The 15,530-nt window shown below is 40.2% G+C and overlaps 1 protein-coding gene across 1 annotated transcript in view; it reads right to left on the reverse strand.

Moving 5' to 3' along the window:
* The window catches only part of LOC108515225 (cytosolic carboxypeptidase 4-like), a 569,984-nt gene that overhangs the window by 539,022 nt on the left and 15,432 nt on the right, over positions 1 to 15,530 (reverse strand). Inside the window, exon 3 of the mRNA XM_017851917.1 lies at positions 12,137 to 12,257. Within this exon, the coding sequence (XP_017707406.1) occupies positions 12,137 to 12,257 (121 nt within the window). The remainder of the gene's footprint in view (positions 1 to 12,136; positions 12,258 to 15,530) is intronic.

Genomic DNA, 15,530 nt, shown 5'->3' on the forward strand with positions numbered 1-15,530 from the left:
AGAAGGAGGAAGGAAGGAAGGGAGGAAGGAAGGGAGGAAGGAAGGAAGGAAGGAAGGAAGGAAGGAAGGAAGGAAGGAAGGGGGGAGGGAGGGAGGGAGAGAGGGAGAAAAGAAAGAAAAGAAGAAAAGAAGGAAGGGAACAAGGAAGGGAACAAGGAAGGGAGGGAGGGAGGAAAAAAGGAAGGAAAGGGCCCGGCCCAGGTGGCTCACACCTGTAATCCCAGCTACTCAGGAGGCTGAGGCAGAAGAATCACTTGAACCCGGGAGGCAGAGGTTGCAATGAGCCAAGATTGCACCACTGCCCTCCAGCCTGGGCAACACAGCAAGACTCTGTCTCAAAAAGAAAAAAAAAAAAAAAAAAGGAAGGAAGAAAGGAAGGGAGGGAGGGAGGGAGGCAGGTAGTGGAGGGAAGGAGAGAGGGAGGAAGGGAACTCTGGGCCCAAAGTATCTATCTGTGTGGCCAAAGTTGTCTATCATGTGAGAATTTTTTGGTCATCAGTTTTTCCTGAGCAGTACATAGATTTAAAAGTCCCCAGGAAGTCATTTAATACAATCCTAATGACATCCCTCTAGTGCCTTGGTTTAAAACAATCCCCTAGACCATGCCAAAGGATTGTGCCAGAGATAGGACTTACGGATTGCATGTAAATGGATATTTTACAAATCAAGTCATTATTTAAATTTACTTTGAGAGCTCCCAATTTTGAAGCACTCTGCTATGAATCTTTTTGAAAAGTTAAGAGTTCTCACAGTTATTTTCTAAGTGAGATACAGCTACATGGTTAAGATTGGACTGCTCTGCTGCAAAGCCCTTGAAGCCAGCTCTGAAACTCTGTAGAGAAGGGCAAATAAGCTGTGTCGCAATCACTATGTCCTGTGTCAATGAGTAGCCTTGACTTGGGTTAGAATCTTGACTGCCCACTCTCTATGGCTAGTCACTGAAGTACACTGAGCTTCACAGCTTTACTCACAAAACTGGGGAAAATAATGGTCCCTATCTCATGGGATTGTTGTCAAAATTAAATATGATAATGCATGTAAAGCGTTTTGCAAAGTATATGCCACATATTAATTGCCCAATCAATGCAATTAGTTAAGTTGTATAATTACTGGCATTATTAAGGAGAATTATGTTATTATTATTCAAACTGTACTCAATCAAATGAATGAGTGACTACATTATTGGTGTGTCCATATATAGTTTGAATGAAAACCACTCAAATTTGACTTGAAAGTTTTCTGTATAACATAAAAATTTAGAAAGATGGAAATAATGAAGAGTCGATATTATCGTATTAATTTATGTAATATTATCATATTCTGTTCCATGTGGGTAAGGCAGTATCCTTAACGGTTAAGAATAAATGTTTTCAGGTAGTCAGATGGACTGAGATCTAAACTAAAGTGACCGGTCAGGCACGGTGGCCCTTTACTAAAAATACAAAAATTAGCTGGGTGTGGTTGTGGGTGCCTGTAATCCCAGCTACTCAGGAGGCTGAGGCAGGAGAATTGATTGATCCAAGGAGGTGGAGGTTGCAGTGAGCCGAGATCGCTCCATTGCACCCAGCCTGGGTGACAAGAGTGAAACTCCATCTCAAAAAAAAAAAACCTAAAGTGATCAACTATCCTTCTTTGTTAAGGACTGTCCAAATTTTAGCCCTGAAAGCCCATGTCCAGGTGAATTCCTCCATCCTGGGACAACTGGGACAGTTGGTTGCCCTGAACCCTCGCCCTGCCACTGAATTTGTGGCTTGACTTTGCATGTTATTTACGCCCGGCCTCAATTTGTTCAGCTGTGAAGTGGGTATAATAATAATAATCCCATCTCACTGCATTGTAAAAATTAAAGGAGACAGAATAAAGAGCTTAGCCTGAGCCAAACACATAGGAAATGCTCAGTATCACCTATTTGTAAGGCCCTGTGAAGTCAGCATCACTCTCAGAATGGCCCAGTTGGAAGTTGAAGCTACTCAGTGCTTCTGTGAAAAACAGCACTGGATTACCAGGGCTGGCTGAGTGATTGTATTTCCTCTCTTCTGCTGAGGCAAAGGGGTCTCTAAAAGACTGGCCCCTGGAGACAGACCCCCAAAAGAAAGTGGCAAGAGAGGAAGGCTGATGAGAAGGGAAAAAATTTCCACTAACACAGAAATATCTTCTGTGGTAATCAGCATTGATGGGAAAGGGAAATAAAGGGAATTTATGTGACAGTTTAATAGGGTTTTGTGAAATATGGTATTATTTTAAAGTTTGCCTGAGTGGGGCAGACAGCACATTAAGGTAACTCCAGCTCTAAAAAGATGACAATACTGCATTTTAAACTCTGAAATTTGCCCCACTCTTTCTTTGCTGTATTATGCAGAGTTTTATATATTTGCATTATACATACATATGTACACACTGTGGTGCGACCTGTTTTAGATGCAAAGTTGGCAAAATGAAGCATGAAGCCCAGGTTTGTAACGCCTGGATGCTACACCAGGACTTAAATTCCCATCCAGATATTACAATCTATGTTTTTCCTACCATTGTTATTTGTTTTAATGGTCTCTATTCTACCATGGGAAAGAGGAGAAGACCACAGCAGATATGTATCTTATGAGCATGAGATTTTTTGTTCAGGTAATCATACAAATAACACCTGCTCACGTTATCTCTAGAGGATAAAAACAGAGAAATCAAAGATGACCTCCAAATCACCAGGTCCTGGAATCCCCGGTGTAGGAAGGGGCTGGGAATATCTGGCTCCTGGACCTAGTGAGCATGGCAGCCCTCAACTGAACGAGAGCAGCCCTAACCTACTCCACATGGTAACTTAGAGTTCACTTAGTGAGATTAAAGTACTAGGAACCAATTACTCTGAGATGTCACTTATATAAAATAAGTTTGTAAACTATAATACAACATAAAGTAATGAGAGAAGCCTTTGGGACCTGATAAAAAGTAATGAAAAGGGAGACTTGGATAAACAGGACTTGTTAGCACTGACCAGGAAAAATTGTGCTCTCATTTTAAGAGTCTGAAACAGTTATTTAGAGCAAAAATGCTGCTAGAATAGGCAAGGCCAGTCTTCAGGCTGTGAGAACTACCATATCTTCAACAGCCAGCTCCCTCTGCTCTGATTCTGTGCTGAATAAGCTGCCTTCTGTGATGTATTTCAGTGTCCTGAGTGGCTCACCTCAACGGGACTGAGACATACCATGTGAGTGACCTCTTCTGGTTCTTAGTAAAGGTATGCACATATGTGAGTAAATATTTAATGATAAATTAATAGATTTGATTGTGATTTTTAAAATCCACCTCTTGGGACATTGGTCCATAAAATCCAAACCACCTGGATGAATGGATGAAATCAAGTATCTGAGACTGCAAGAGAAGGCTAGGGCTGGGTCCATGGTGGTTCTGCACCATTGGGCCCAGCCAGAAAAACCTCACCAGCATAATCCTGACTTATAATTACCTGGCCCACTCTATCTGGCTTTCCCATATAGACAGGATCATAAATTAATACGGTCTAGCTCTGCAGAGTCCCTATAATCTGCTTTGCCCTGTGCCACCATTTGCAGGGTAATTTCAGAAAAGGGGAATTTAAGAGTTAATAATTATGCAGTGAAGCATCAGTTTGACCCAAAGATAAGTCTGGCCTTTGCCTTTGGCTACTTAGAGGAGACTCACTGTGCCCCTAGAATGTCCCACCTGACTGGAATATATTTGCTTGGGTGCTTTGGCATCAGGACTGTCTAACAATGTGACTTAAGATGAGAGCTTGAGCCATGCCCTAGCCCTAGCAGTTCTAAGCTCTGGAGGAACTGGAGACTAAAGGTATTAGCCCAACCTCTGCAAGGAAAGAGACCACAGGTCAGCCACATAAGCAGTATGCAGTCAAGCCCCAATGTAAACTCTAGACACCAATAATTGGATGAGCTTCCCTGGTTGGCAATACTTTACACCTGTTATCACACATCATGGCAGTGAGGAGGTAATGCCAACCAGGATTCCACAGGGAGAGAAGGAGCAGAATCTCCGCATTTAAACTCTTCCTGGACTCTGCCCTATGCATCTCTTTCTTTGCCTAGCTCTAATTTGAATTCTTTCCCTATAATAAATTATCACCGAGTGTAGTAACTTTCAGTGAGATGTGCAGTGCTCCAGCAAATCATGGAAACTGAGGGTGATTCTGGGAAGTTCCTAAACTTGCAGTTGGTACAGAGTGAGTGCAGTTTTGCAGGAACGGTTCAGACGTTGAAGTTTGGGTAAAAATATATCCCTAACACTGACCTTCTCATCTAGCTGATAACTGTCTCTGATTCTGACATCAGTGACATCCTTCTGACATCTTTCTCCTTTGTCCCATTGAGTCTCTAACTTGGCAGGAAGGTTTAAAACGTGTACCATATTCTCAGCTAAAACCTTGGCACCTCTCTAGCATAATTCTGCTCTCCATATGCTCACATAGCCATGAACTATATTAGATAAATGCCTACTCAGATCCAACTTGATGTAAGGCCCACCAACTTGTCCGTAGCAGTTTGGCTGCCTGGCTCACCAGACTCTGAGAATGTGAATGCGTCAAATAGGACTCCACCCTTCCTTTCCCAACATGAGCCCTGCCTAGCCATTGGCAGTGGCCCAGAAGAATGCATTTCTTTATGGTATTCTTTCACTTCTCCTTCACCCATGGCTCCCACACCTAGGTCTTCTACCCTTTGCTCAAACTCAGTAAACTGTAAAGCAACTGAATACAGAAGAAGCAGCAGTACAAAGTACAGATTTTTAGGGCCAGTTCAGGGCTACACAAAAGACTGCATTTCTTCCCTGTATGTACTTGCTCATGTGGTCAGCACATGCCGAGTACCTTTTTTGCATCAGGTACCATGCAAGGCACCAGGGATGGATTAGTGAAAAGGCCAACATAACATGAGAACAGGAGAATTCAAGGAGTTTAATATGATGCTACAAATGAAGATCACAAGTTCTGCACCTGACATGGTTAGGCTCTGTGTCCCCTCCCAAATCTCATCTTGAATTGTAATTCCCATAATCCCCATGTGTTGAGGGAGGGACCCGGTGGGGGGTGACTGGATCATGTGGGGAATTTCCCCCATGCTGTTCTCATGATAGTGAGTGAGTTCTCACAAGATCTGGTGTTTTTATAAATGTTTGGAATTCCTCCTTGGTGCTTCTCTTTCCTGCCGACTTGTGAAGAAGGTGTCTGCTTTCCCTTCTGCCATGATTGTAAGTGTCCTGAGGCCTTGCCAGCCATGTGTAAATGTGAGTCAATTAAACCTCTTTTCTTTATAAAGCCAGTGTGAGAATGGACTAATATAGCCCCTTTCAAGGCAAACCCATACCCAAATATCATCTTACCAGGGGTCAGATAGGCTGCCTTGGGTCTGACCAAAAGGCAAGGGAAGAGTTGAACCCAACTGACCAAGTAGATAAAGAGTGTGACAGATTCCACAAAGGGAAACTAAGAATCTGTAGCTTTAGGACCAGACAACAAATTAAGAAACATTTACTATGTGTTCATCATTGACTAAGACTTGTGGTTCTTTTGACCCAAATTATCCTCAGAATAGCTCATGATGAATATGCTACTGTAAGCACCACTTCACAAATCAGAATACTGAGACTGGGAATAGTTAAGTGACTGGCTCAAGATAATATGAAAAAAAAGTCCTAAAGGCTGTGTTCTAAAGCAGGCAGTCTGGTTCCTGTATGCCACATTCTTAATTAAGCCCTGCTACATTTCCAAAGAAATAGTTTCATGAGAGATAGCCATGGAGCAAATCAGGAGCTAAAAGCAGAGTCAAGAACTCTGAGGTTCTTTTGGCCAGATAGATGCATGAGGCAAGTGTGTGACTGATGATCCTCAATTTACTGGTTTTACATAGACAACCCTAGCTCACCCCATTCCACAGACTGTGCTCTAACTCCAATCATTGTTGTCATGGCCAGAGGGACTGGGAGGGGAAAGCAGATAAATCAAAATGATCCATCACCAGCAGTGTATACACAAGACAAATCACATGCCCTGAAGAAGGTGCTGCCTGGTTCTCATCATCTCCTTCATATGGTCTTCCTATTACTTTTATGATATTTAGATAAATGCAAGCATTAAAGTCAAACATGCAGACCTGTAGGGCATCCATTAAGATGTATCCATGAAACATAAAATAACACTTATCTTCATAGGCTTTGTAATAAATCCACAGACGTTTCCTCGCCAAGATACAAATCTTATTTGGCTCAAAATATCAATGGATACCAGTAAGTGTTTACACACTTAATTGGAGAGACCTACGGATTAGAATTTAGAAAAGCTGAATTACATTTCTGGGTTTGTTTCTAACAATTGCTGGAACCTTCACCAAGTCAAGTAAGCACTCTAGACTTGAGTTTCTGTCTAAACACGCAACCAAGTCAGACTTAGGTAGGAAACCCACAGGAGTTCCTCACCTGCTAACCTCTGTATGATGGTCAACTTTCATTCATACAGCTCATGCCACAGGACCTTGTCTAGGGCAGGGGGTAGTGAATTAAGTTAGTAAGAGCTCCTATACAGCAAGCCCTGTATTTAGTATGTTACACACATAATTTTACTTATTCCTCACCATAACAAAAGCAAAGGGGTTTTATAGGTTCCACTTTAAGTAAAATATAAATGGCTACAGATGTTAATTATGCTCATGGAGAAACTCCTTGTAAACAGAACAATAACTTGAACCAAGACCTAATGTGAGACTTAACCCCTGGTCTTTCCAGCATGCTGTGCTTTGCCTACAGTTTTTCCTCTGTTACCTTTGTCTTTGTCCAAGGGCTCTTGACTTGTTTTCCCCACAATCTCCACCTGAATCTTCAATTTTCCTTTGCTTGGTTCTCTGGTCTGGATTCTCACTCTGGTGCCTGCTCTCCCTGGACTCCTGGCCATTGGCCTGCCTAGGGTACCTCAGATCTGCTCCTCAGATCTGCTAAAAGACTTAGATTTCATCTCTGGCATATAGTACTTTCTAAAACCCTCATCCAATACAGCCAAGCTCCTGGTCCTGGCCTTCAGAGCAAGCCTTCTACGGTTCCCATGCCCTCCAACACGCTGAACCATTCCTATTCTGTCCCTGCTCATGCCCCAGCATGTCAAGGTGATTTCTCTGCCCATGAGAGCAGAGCTTCTAAGTTGAAAGGGTGCCAAGACCTCTTCCGGGGAAAAGTAATTAATTACATTATAAGAGGCACACACTCTAGAAGAAAATTGCACATAAAAATTTAGACTAGAGAATTTCAAGCAAAATATCACCAACCTGTTCCTAAGGATATGTTGATTAAACCACAAGGAGTTATTTAGGTGAGGGTCAATGAGGTATATTTGTAAAGGTAATGACCCATTAGGCTGCATGCTATTTGAAGGGGATGTGGGACTAGTTTCAAAACCTCTTATTGCTTTGACCATTTAATTACATGCCAGAAACTATAAAAAAAAAAAAAAAAAAAAAAAGAAGGAAGAAAGAAAAGAAAAGAAGAAAAGGAGGGGTTACAGGGGTAGACCAGTTCTTCCCAGCACTTTAACTAATATTTACTCTTCTGGAATTCAAATTTCATCCGTAACACCCAGTAACAGCTTGATTCCCTGGTCTGTAGCAGCAGCAAGGGCTGGAGGGACCTCTTCCTCACTATAGCTACCTTGATACCTTCTGCTGAGAGCCCTGCCCCTTGTCTTCTTAATTTTTCCAGAGAAGACTTTGTAGCATCTAGAATCTAGCCAACCAGCCTGGTGTGAGACAGAGAACAACCTCCCCGATGGAAACAGTTTCTCAGGTATCGGTCCCAGGTGACATTGTAGAGGTAGCCAGGAAAATTACAACCATAAGAGAAAAAAAACAAGTCTGTATTCCAAATCGGAATGAAGTATATAAGCATATATTTGCATTTATGCAAACATGTGCATATGTATGAATGGAGAGAAATAGAGAATGAATGAGAGAGAAAACGTGGCAGGCAAAAAGACAGAAAGGAAGACAGATGACACACTCAAAGAAAAGACACCAAGGGAGGAAATGAGGGGTAGAATGAATGGGAGGAGGGAAGGAGGGAAAGAAGGGAAAACAATCTACATTTGACCTTAACTTATGTTACATTTGAGGCCAAGACTAAGCCAACCAAATAGGCGCTACTCTTGGCTGAATTGGGACATTCTCATTCCAAATCCTGGAAAAGCACAACATGGAGTCTGCACAGAACTCATATGCACATCATGCCCAGGCATGCTGATGAAGGTGAGGGTCTGTCCTATCTACCATCTCTGCCTGGCCCCAGGCCACATTATACCAGGATGAAAAGCCCAGCAGCTATGGGTCCATTAGCATTGCACTTTTGGGGAAATGCTGGGAGGGTGGGGAGGCAGAGGAGCATAAGATATGTCTGAGGGATGCCAGGTACCCCAGCCCCAGATTGAAGTGACCACTGCCAGGAATACAGGCAGATGCTGCTCTGACAGTGGCTCTGCACACCTCACCTCCCACCTACAAGCAGCCGCTCTCTACCACTTTACCATAGCCAACCAAAGTTGTGCCAAAACACATTAGAAATGGCGGAAAGAGGCAGCAATGTTGCCTTAGCCTCTCCCCTCACCATACTACCCCCTTTGTGGGTCTCCCACCCGCCTAAAATTATTTTCCATTAAGGGAAAGATAACACACTTCTGCACACGGTGTTGGAAACTGGGACGCACACATAAATGGTCTTGACCCCAAAACCTCAGATTCTCAGCCAGGGTGAGGTATGAGAGTCCGCTCACAAATAATGATGATGTATTGTGATGTGTAGTAGTAGAAATGTATGTATATGTGTGTCTGTTATTTATATCTTATATATGCAATGTGATAATTATATATGTATAATTATATATAATAAAATATATGATATATATGAAGTACATGCAGAGGACAGGCTGAGCCAAGACTTGAGGGGTGGAAGAAAAGACACTCCAGGCAGAACTCTTCATGCACAAAATTATGCAGGCAGCTCACTCCAATCTCATATCCAACTCCACCATTTCCTTAAAACTGACTTTGCTCCAGGCCCCAATGACTGCCATTGTTTTTATTCCTGTGAACTCCTTTCAAACCTCTTTGTTCTTTGCCTACCAGCCGCATGGAGCACAACTAAATTTTTTAAAAAACACTCTTTTCTCCACATTTGCAGGCACTTAACACCCCTCATTTTCCTCTTACCTCTTCAGCTAGCCCCTTCTCCAAATCTGTACTGGACTGTGCTGCCATTCCTTTCTTCTTGAACCTGGGCTTTCTTTGCTCACACCAGTCAATGCCTAAGTGATCTTATCCATTTCCAGGCTTTATATATCATCTGAATGCTGGTGATTCTCAAAGTCAGGTCTACAGCCTTGAGCACTGCTCTGAACTCCAGACCCATAGACCCAAGAGCCTTCACATGCTTCACATGCAGAGGCACAATGTGTAGGTGCCTTCTGTGATCACTTTGGCACTCAACTCAAGTCTGTGAACACTTACTGCACACCTACTACGCACAAGTCTCTTACATGGAACAGGGCATATACAGATCCCTTCCCTCAAATAGTTTACTGCTAGTGGAAAGAGGAGAGAGGATTAAGCAAGGTCACGAATAATGCTACACTAAGAAAGATGGAGATGTAAGAGCAGATAAGTGGAGGCAAAGTAGTATAGATCGGCTCAGGTTAGATATCATGGACTATGCTCTGGGCAGGTGTCACTTGTGCTGGCATTAAAGAATAGAAACAGGTCAGGCGTGGTGGCTGACACCTGTAATCCCAGCACTTTGGGAGGCCAAGGTGGGCAGACTCAGGTCAGGAGTTCAAGACCAGCCTGGCCACATGGTGAAACTCCATCTCTACAAAAATTAGCCGGGCATGATGGCGGGTGCCTGTAATCCCGGCTACTCAGAAGGCTGAGGCAGAAGAATCGCTTGAATCCGGGAGGCGGAGGTTGCAGTGAGCTGAGATTGTGCCATTGCATTCCAGCCTAGGCAACAGAGTGAGACTCTGTCTTATTAAAAAAAAAAAAAAAAAAAAAAGAAACGGAAACAGTGGGAATGAGGCTTACTAGGTAGCTGCAGATGTGAATCCTCACTCTAAGACATCAGAATATTACCCAGGGTGGCTAATACTGGTTTAATGGCCAGAAAATCTTTTCTAATTACCGATTTAGCTGCACATCATATGTTTTTATATGTAATGTTTTCATTGCCCTTCAGTTCAAGACATTTTTAAATTCCAGGGTGATTTCTTAATGAAAAATTAAGTTTCTAAATATTTTTTATGACAGAGATGGAAGTAAATTGCTCTCTGCTCATAAAACCGGTGACTGATTTTTTAAATTGCCGATAATTTTTTTCTTCTGTGACCCACAACATGGTTAGATTTTGTAAATCCATTTGTTGGGTGTGAAATTCTATATATGCCAGTGAGACATATTTGTTTAAATCATCCATTTTATATGTTTGTTCTCTACCTCCTTGTAATTCTATCTGCTTTTGCTCTGTTGATAGGGTCTTGATAGACCACACGACTGTATTTTTTATTATGCAGTAGCCCTTGTTATCCCTATCATTAGATTTTCCATAATTTTTTTCTCATTTAATATTAATATTACTGCACAAGCTTGTTTGGTGTTTATATCTGCAAACCTTCTTTGAGGGTCATCTTAAGTATGTCTTTTGTTAGCAGAGATGGAGATCGATTTCATTTTTCTCAAACTGTCGATTTTAGCCAAAATAATTTACTTTAACCCAATTTTTGTTGGTATTACTGGTTTCGTACATACACTCATTTTAACCAACTGATTTTGTGTTTGTCTATTTTTATTCCTTTTCCCCCCTACTTTTCAGTCATGCTTAAGTTGATGGGGTTTAATGTATTCTACTCTTTGATTTAGCTATTAGCGTCAAAATTATAGATTTTATGTCTTGACTTTAGTGGTTTTCTTTAGCCTATAACTATTCTGAACAAAATTTATGTATTTACAATGCATCTGCACCCCCAAAATATGACAAAATTTTTAATGTATTTTAAGTACCCATTAAACTTAGTCTTCCATATTGGCATTGCTGTCTATAGTTTGCTTTATCAAATTAAACAATAAATTAGTTTTTGTAGCCAGTCCTTTCTGTAATTTCTTATAAAATGTATCAATTTCTATATTCATCATCATTCCTTGTATAACATGCCTGTCATCTCTTGTTTACTATTCTTCTTGCTGAAGTGCATCCACTAATTGTTCCCTTATTGAGGGTCTTGTTGGTAGACTTTTTTCATCTTCAATGACTGAAAATATCCGCTTTTAACTTCATTCTTTTTTTAAAGACATTGTGCCTTGTTGCCCATCCCTTTCTTTCAGTCTAACTGTTGTCTCTTTGAAAGTCATCTGTTTTATTACCTTGCGTAGATTCTCAAATTTTCTTTTTATCCTGTTGTTCTGTTGATTCAATATGATGTTTCTAGGTGTGGATGAATCTTTATTTCTTTTGTTTGATATTCAGAATACACTTTTGAAAGACAAATCTTTCCTCTATTTTACAAAAATTTCAGCTATTACATCTTATAATACTCTTTCTCCACCATTCCCTTCATTCTCTTCTGGAAGTTCTATCAGATAAATGTGCGAGCCTCTCAGTATATCCTCATGTCTACTAACTGTGCTTACAGAGATGTTTTATTCCATTCCTCTTGTGCTGCCTCTGAGTAGATTTCTTCCACTTCATTAACTTCTTCTTTAACTGTGTCTAGGATTAAATTTATCCCATTTACTTTTTTTTAATAAACTGTATTTATTTCATTTACAAGATTTCAAACTAGTTAATTCTCACACTTCTTAATTGACATTATTTCTTCATTTATCACTTTGAGCATCCTAAATGTAGTAACTTTAAAATCTTCATGTAAAATTTTTATATATTTGATATCACATAGAGAGAATTTGTAATTTTCTTACTGGCTTTGTTGGCTGTCTTTCTCATCACATATTTTGGAAGTTTTATTTGTTATAAGTTCATGTTGAAAGTGGGTTTTCCTTGGTTGTTGTTTCTCTCTCTCTCCGTCACTCTGTGATCATCATACCTATCTAGTGGTGCTGTTTTTGCCTTCCCTCACCTTCAGACCCCCAGTTCAGGAATACGAGGGAGCTCTTTGCCCATGGTGATATTAGACTATGGCATCTTGGTGCTATTCCTGGATGCATCTTTATCCTCCTGACTTTGTAGGTCCATTGATTCTGAAAAAAACAAATTCCCAAGTCCTGAATCAGTACTTATTTATTTTTTTGAGTGTACTTTTCTTTGTGGGAGGGGAACTGAAACCAGTTCCAGCCTCTGACATCAAATAGTGAGGCTTACTCTAGAACCCTAACCCATGTGTATTAGTTTTAGCAGAAATAGCCCAGGAGTAAAATGCTAGCTACTATGTCTCCTTCTAGTCTTAGAGCCCAGCAGGCCACTGACTTAAGCCTTCCTCAGCAGTTCATATTTCTGGTCTATTTGTGGTCATAATAACTTATTTCTGAACTTATGTTCTTTTCATGAGTTTAAATTGTTATATTTTATCTACCAATGTCATATGTTTGGATGACAAGAAAAGTATCCTAAAAGCCTCTTTTTCTGAGATCATACTTGTAAATATGGGAGAAGGAGGCTGAGCTTCACATACGATAGATTACGTATCTTTTCCTGCCTTCCTCCCTACCATCCATCTCTTTTCTTCTGGTAAAAAAAAAAAAAAAAAAAAAAAAGGCTATTTTTTCTTTAGTTAACATTTGCTTCTCCACTTTCAGCCTACATGGTTCAGGCAAGTATGATCCCTAGGTTTTGGGCACAGGAAACTTGCGTATTATATCATCATTCCTCCCACCACCACCACCACTCTGCCTCCAGCAGACTGACTGGTAAAAACTGGCACCAAAATCAGTCTTCTAAGAGGTAGTTCTAGGACTTGTATTTGACCTAATAGGAAAGATGCTTCACGCAATTCCCTTCATACTAGAATTGCTAATTAGTAACATATAAACTTGTATCTCTAGGAGTAAACTAGGCTATTAGAATTCCCTGACAAAATACATTCCACACAGAGGGGAGCACAGCAAAAGACTAAATTCTAAGGGCATTGTTTAGTTTTTGGATAAAACCATGCTTAAAGATTCCATTTCCCCAAACTTTTGATTTACATGAGCCCATAGATTTTTCTACTTTGCTGAAACCATTTTAAACTGGGTTTTGTCACTTGGTTCTAAACAGTTCTTAACTAATGGTCAGGCTTCCCTGGAACTAAATGAAATTAAAAGACACATATTCACACACATAGACACATTATTTCAGATTTGGTGAAAAGTTTGAGCTGACCCAAGTCGGCCCACCCCTAGAAGATAGACTGAATATGAGACATATTTCTAAGCATAGTCCACAAGCCCCCGTGTCATAGAGTATGGGGTCAAGGCTAACACCTTATTGCTACAACAAAAGCAACCACTTAGCCGAGCCTCATCTTATTTTATACATGGACAAGAAAGACAATAAAGGAACTTTTTTCCCATCGAGATCATACAGTTTGTTTCGACAGAGCTGAGACTGCACCTCTGAGGCAGAAGTAATTCTGGGATTTGGGAGTCTGGACATCTCCTGAATGCTTCTGGCATAACTTGTTTGGGGAATGTAAAGAAATATGACTGGTAACATCCTTCCAAAGAGTAGTTCAGAGACTGAACAAATAAGAATGGGCAAGATGTCTGGGAGAGACAGGCGATGCCAGGGTAGATGCACACCTAACTGAACAATTTAATGTGGAGGCAGCAGAGTAGGTGATTAAGAGTATCGATCCTGGCTGCATTTGAATCCTGGCTTTACCACTTGCTGGTAACTTGAGTCATTGAAAATTAATCTCTCTTTGCCTCAGTTTCCTCAACCATAAAATGGGGATTAAAAATAGGATCAGCATCATAGGATACTATGATCATTAAATGAATCAATATGTAAAGATCTCTGAAATGTTGCCTGACTCGAAGTAAACCCTTTATGGGTCTTCATTAAATAAGTACTACTTTGTTCCTCTCTAGTCTTAACCAAATTCTAGTGTGTTAATTTAGAAGGTCAGTTTTCAGCCATTGTCTCAGATTCCTGAAGTCTTCTTTCATTTAAAAAATGGAGCTGAATGAAGAATGTAGGGGAGGATTGTGTCACAGCCTTTTCTAGATAAATTTCTTGGCAACAACCAGAGATTAAACCAGAAAGCAACACATTTAATCAAGAACCTGAGCAACTTTATGAAAATATTTGCTGCCAGACTTGGGGACACAAAGGGCTAAAGAAATATCAGGTGCCTTTCTTCACTATGTGCACAGAATCCACTCTGCTTTGATTCAAGCTTCTCAGGGGGAAAAGAAGATTTTTTTCTAACAAATCATGAAAAGGCACTACAATCAGAGTCTTCCATTATCACACGGATAAAATATCAATTTTTGTCAGGATAAAATGAAGCACAGATTGGCCCTGATAGGGAAAATTAAATTTCTAGCCTCCACTTGATTTGATATTTATCATTCCCTTACCCCAGAAATGTTCTGTCACAAAACATTTTAAAAAATGTATTCATCACACACCAAACAAGCTTAAAGGCTCTTGGAAAGCAGAACTGAAAAATAATGGGTGTGACTGAGAAAAAAATCAAAGGTTTGAGTGAGAAAAGGGGATAAAAAATCAGAAATATGAATAATTTCAGGCAGCTCTGTAAAGAGATAAATGGGTATAGAGAGAGAATGTAAGAATAGGTTTCAGATAAGAGAGGCAAAAATTCTATCACCCACTCTCTGAGACAGGGCTAGCAAATGGTAAATTTCAATTTTATTTTTCCAAACAGTTGTTGAAACAGTTGCACCCCTCCATCTTGGGTAACAAAGACATGAAGATCTACAGCAAGCAGTCAAATGCCCATCACATCCTTATTGTCAGTTTCTCCCAACCAAAATGTTAAGATCAGAAGAATTCAGATAACTCAAAATTAGTTCTTACAGATGAACTTCTCTGTAGAAAAATTTCAGACTACTACACATTGACTTGAATAGCTTAGATGAACCTCTTCTGACTAATGTAGGAGATCAAAACTAGGCTATTAATTCTAATTAATCCAACTTTAAAGTTTTTTTTCTTCTGTCTGGACATTGCTGTGACACTTTTTCAGTTGCTACTGCTTGTCTCTTGTGGAAATGATGCTTTTCTTTCCCTCAGTTAGCAGGGCAGTTCTTGAGATGTAAATAAATCAATGATGTATATATATACACATATATGTGACATATAAATCAATGTGACTCCTGCTGGCTATCTGAACACTAATGCAAAAAGTAATAATCATAAAAGCATGGAAAGTGCATTGTAAGGAATTAGGACAAGTTCTGATATCCAGTTAATGTGCTACCAGCCAATTTAATTCAAATGAAGACACTACCATGTTAAAGGTAAGGTGCTCTTCTAAGTAACTTAAAGAATAAAAAAAGGGATTGAAA

The sequence above is a fragment of the Rhinopithecus bieti genome, unplaced genomic scaffold (assembly GCF_001698545.2).
Source record: "Rhinopithecus bieti isolate Rb0 unplaced genomic scaffold, ASM169854v2 scaffold_34886, whole genome shotgun sequence".
NCBI lineage: Eukaryota > Metazoa > Chordata > Mammalia > Primates > Cercopithecidae > Rhinopithecus > Rhinopithecus bieti.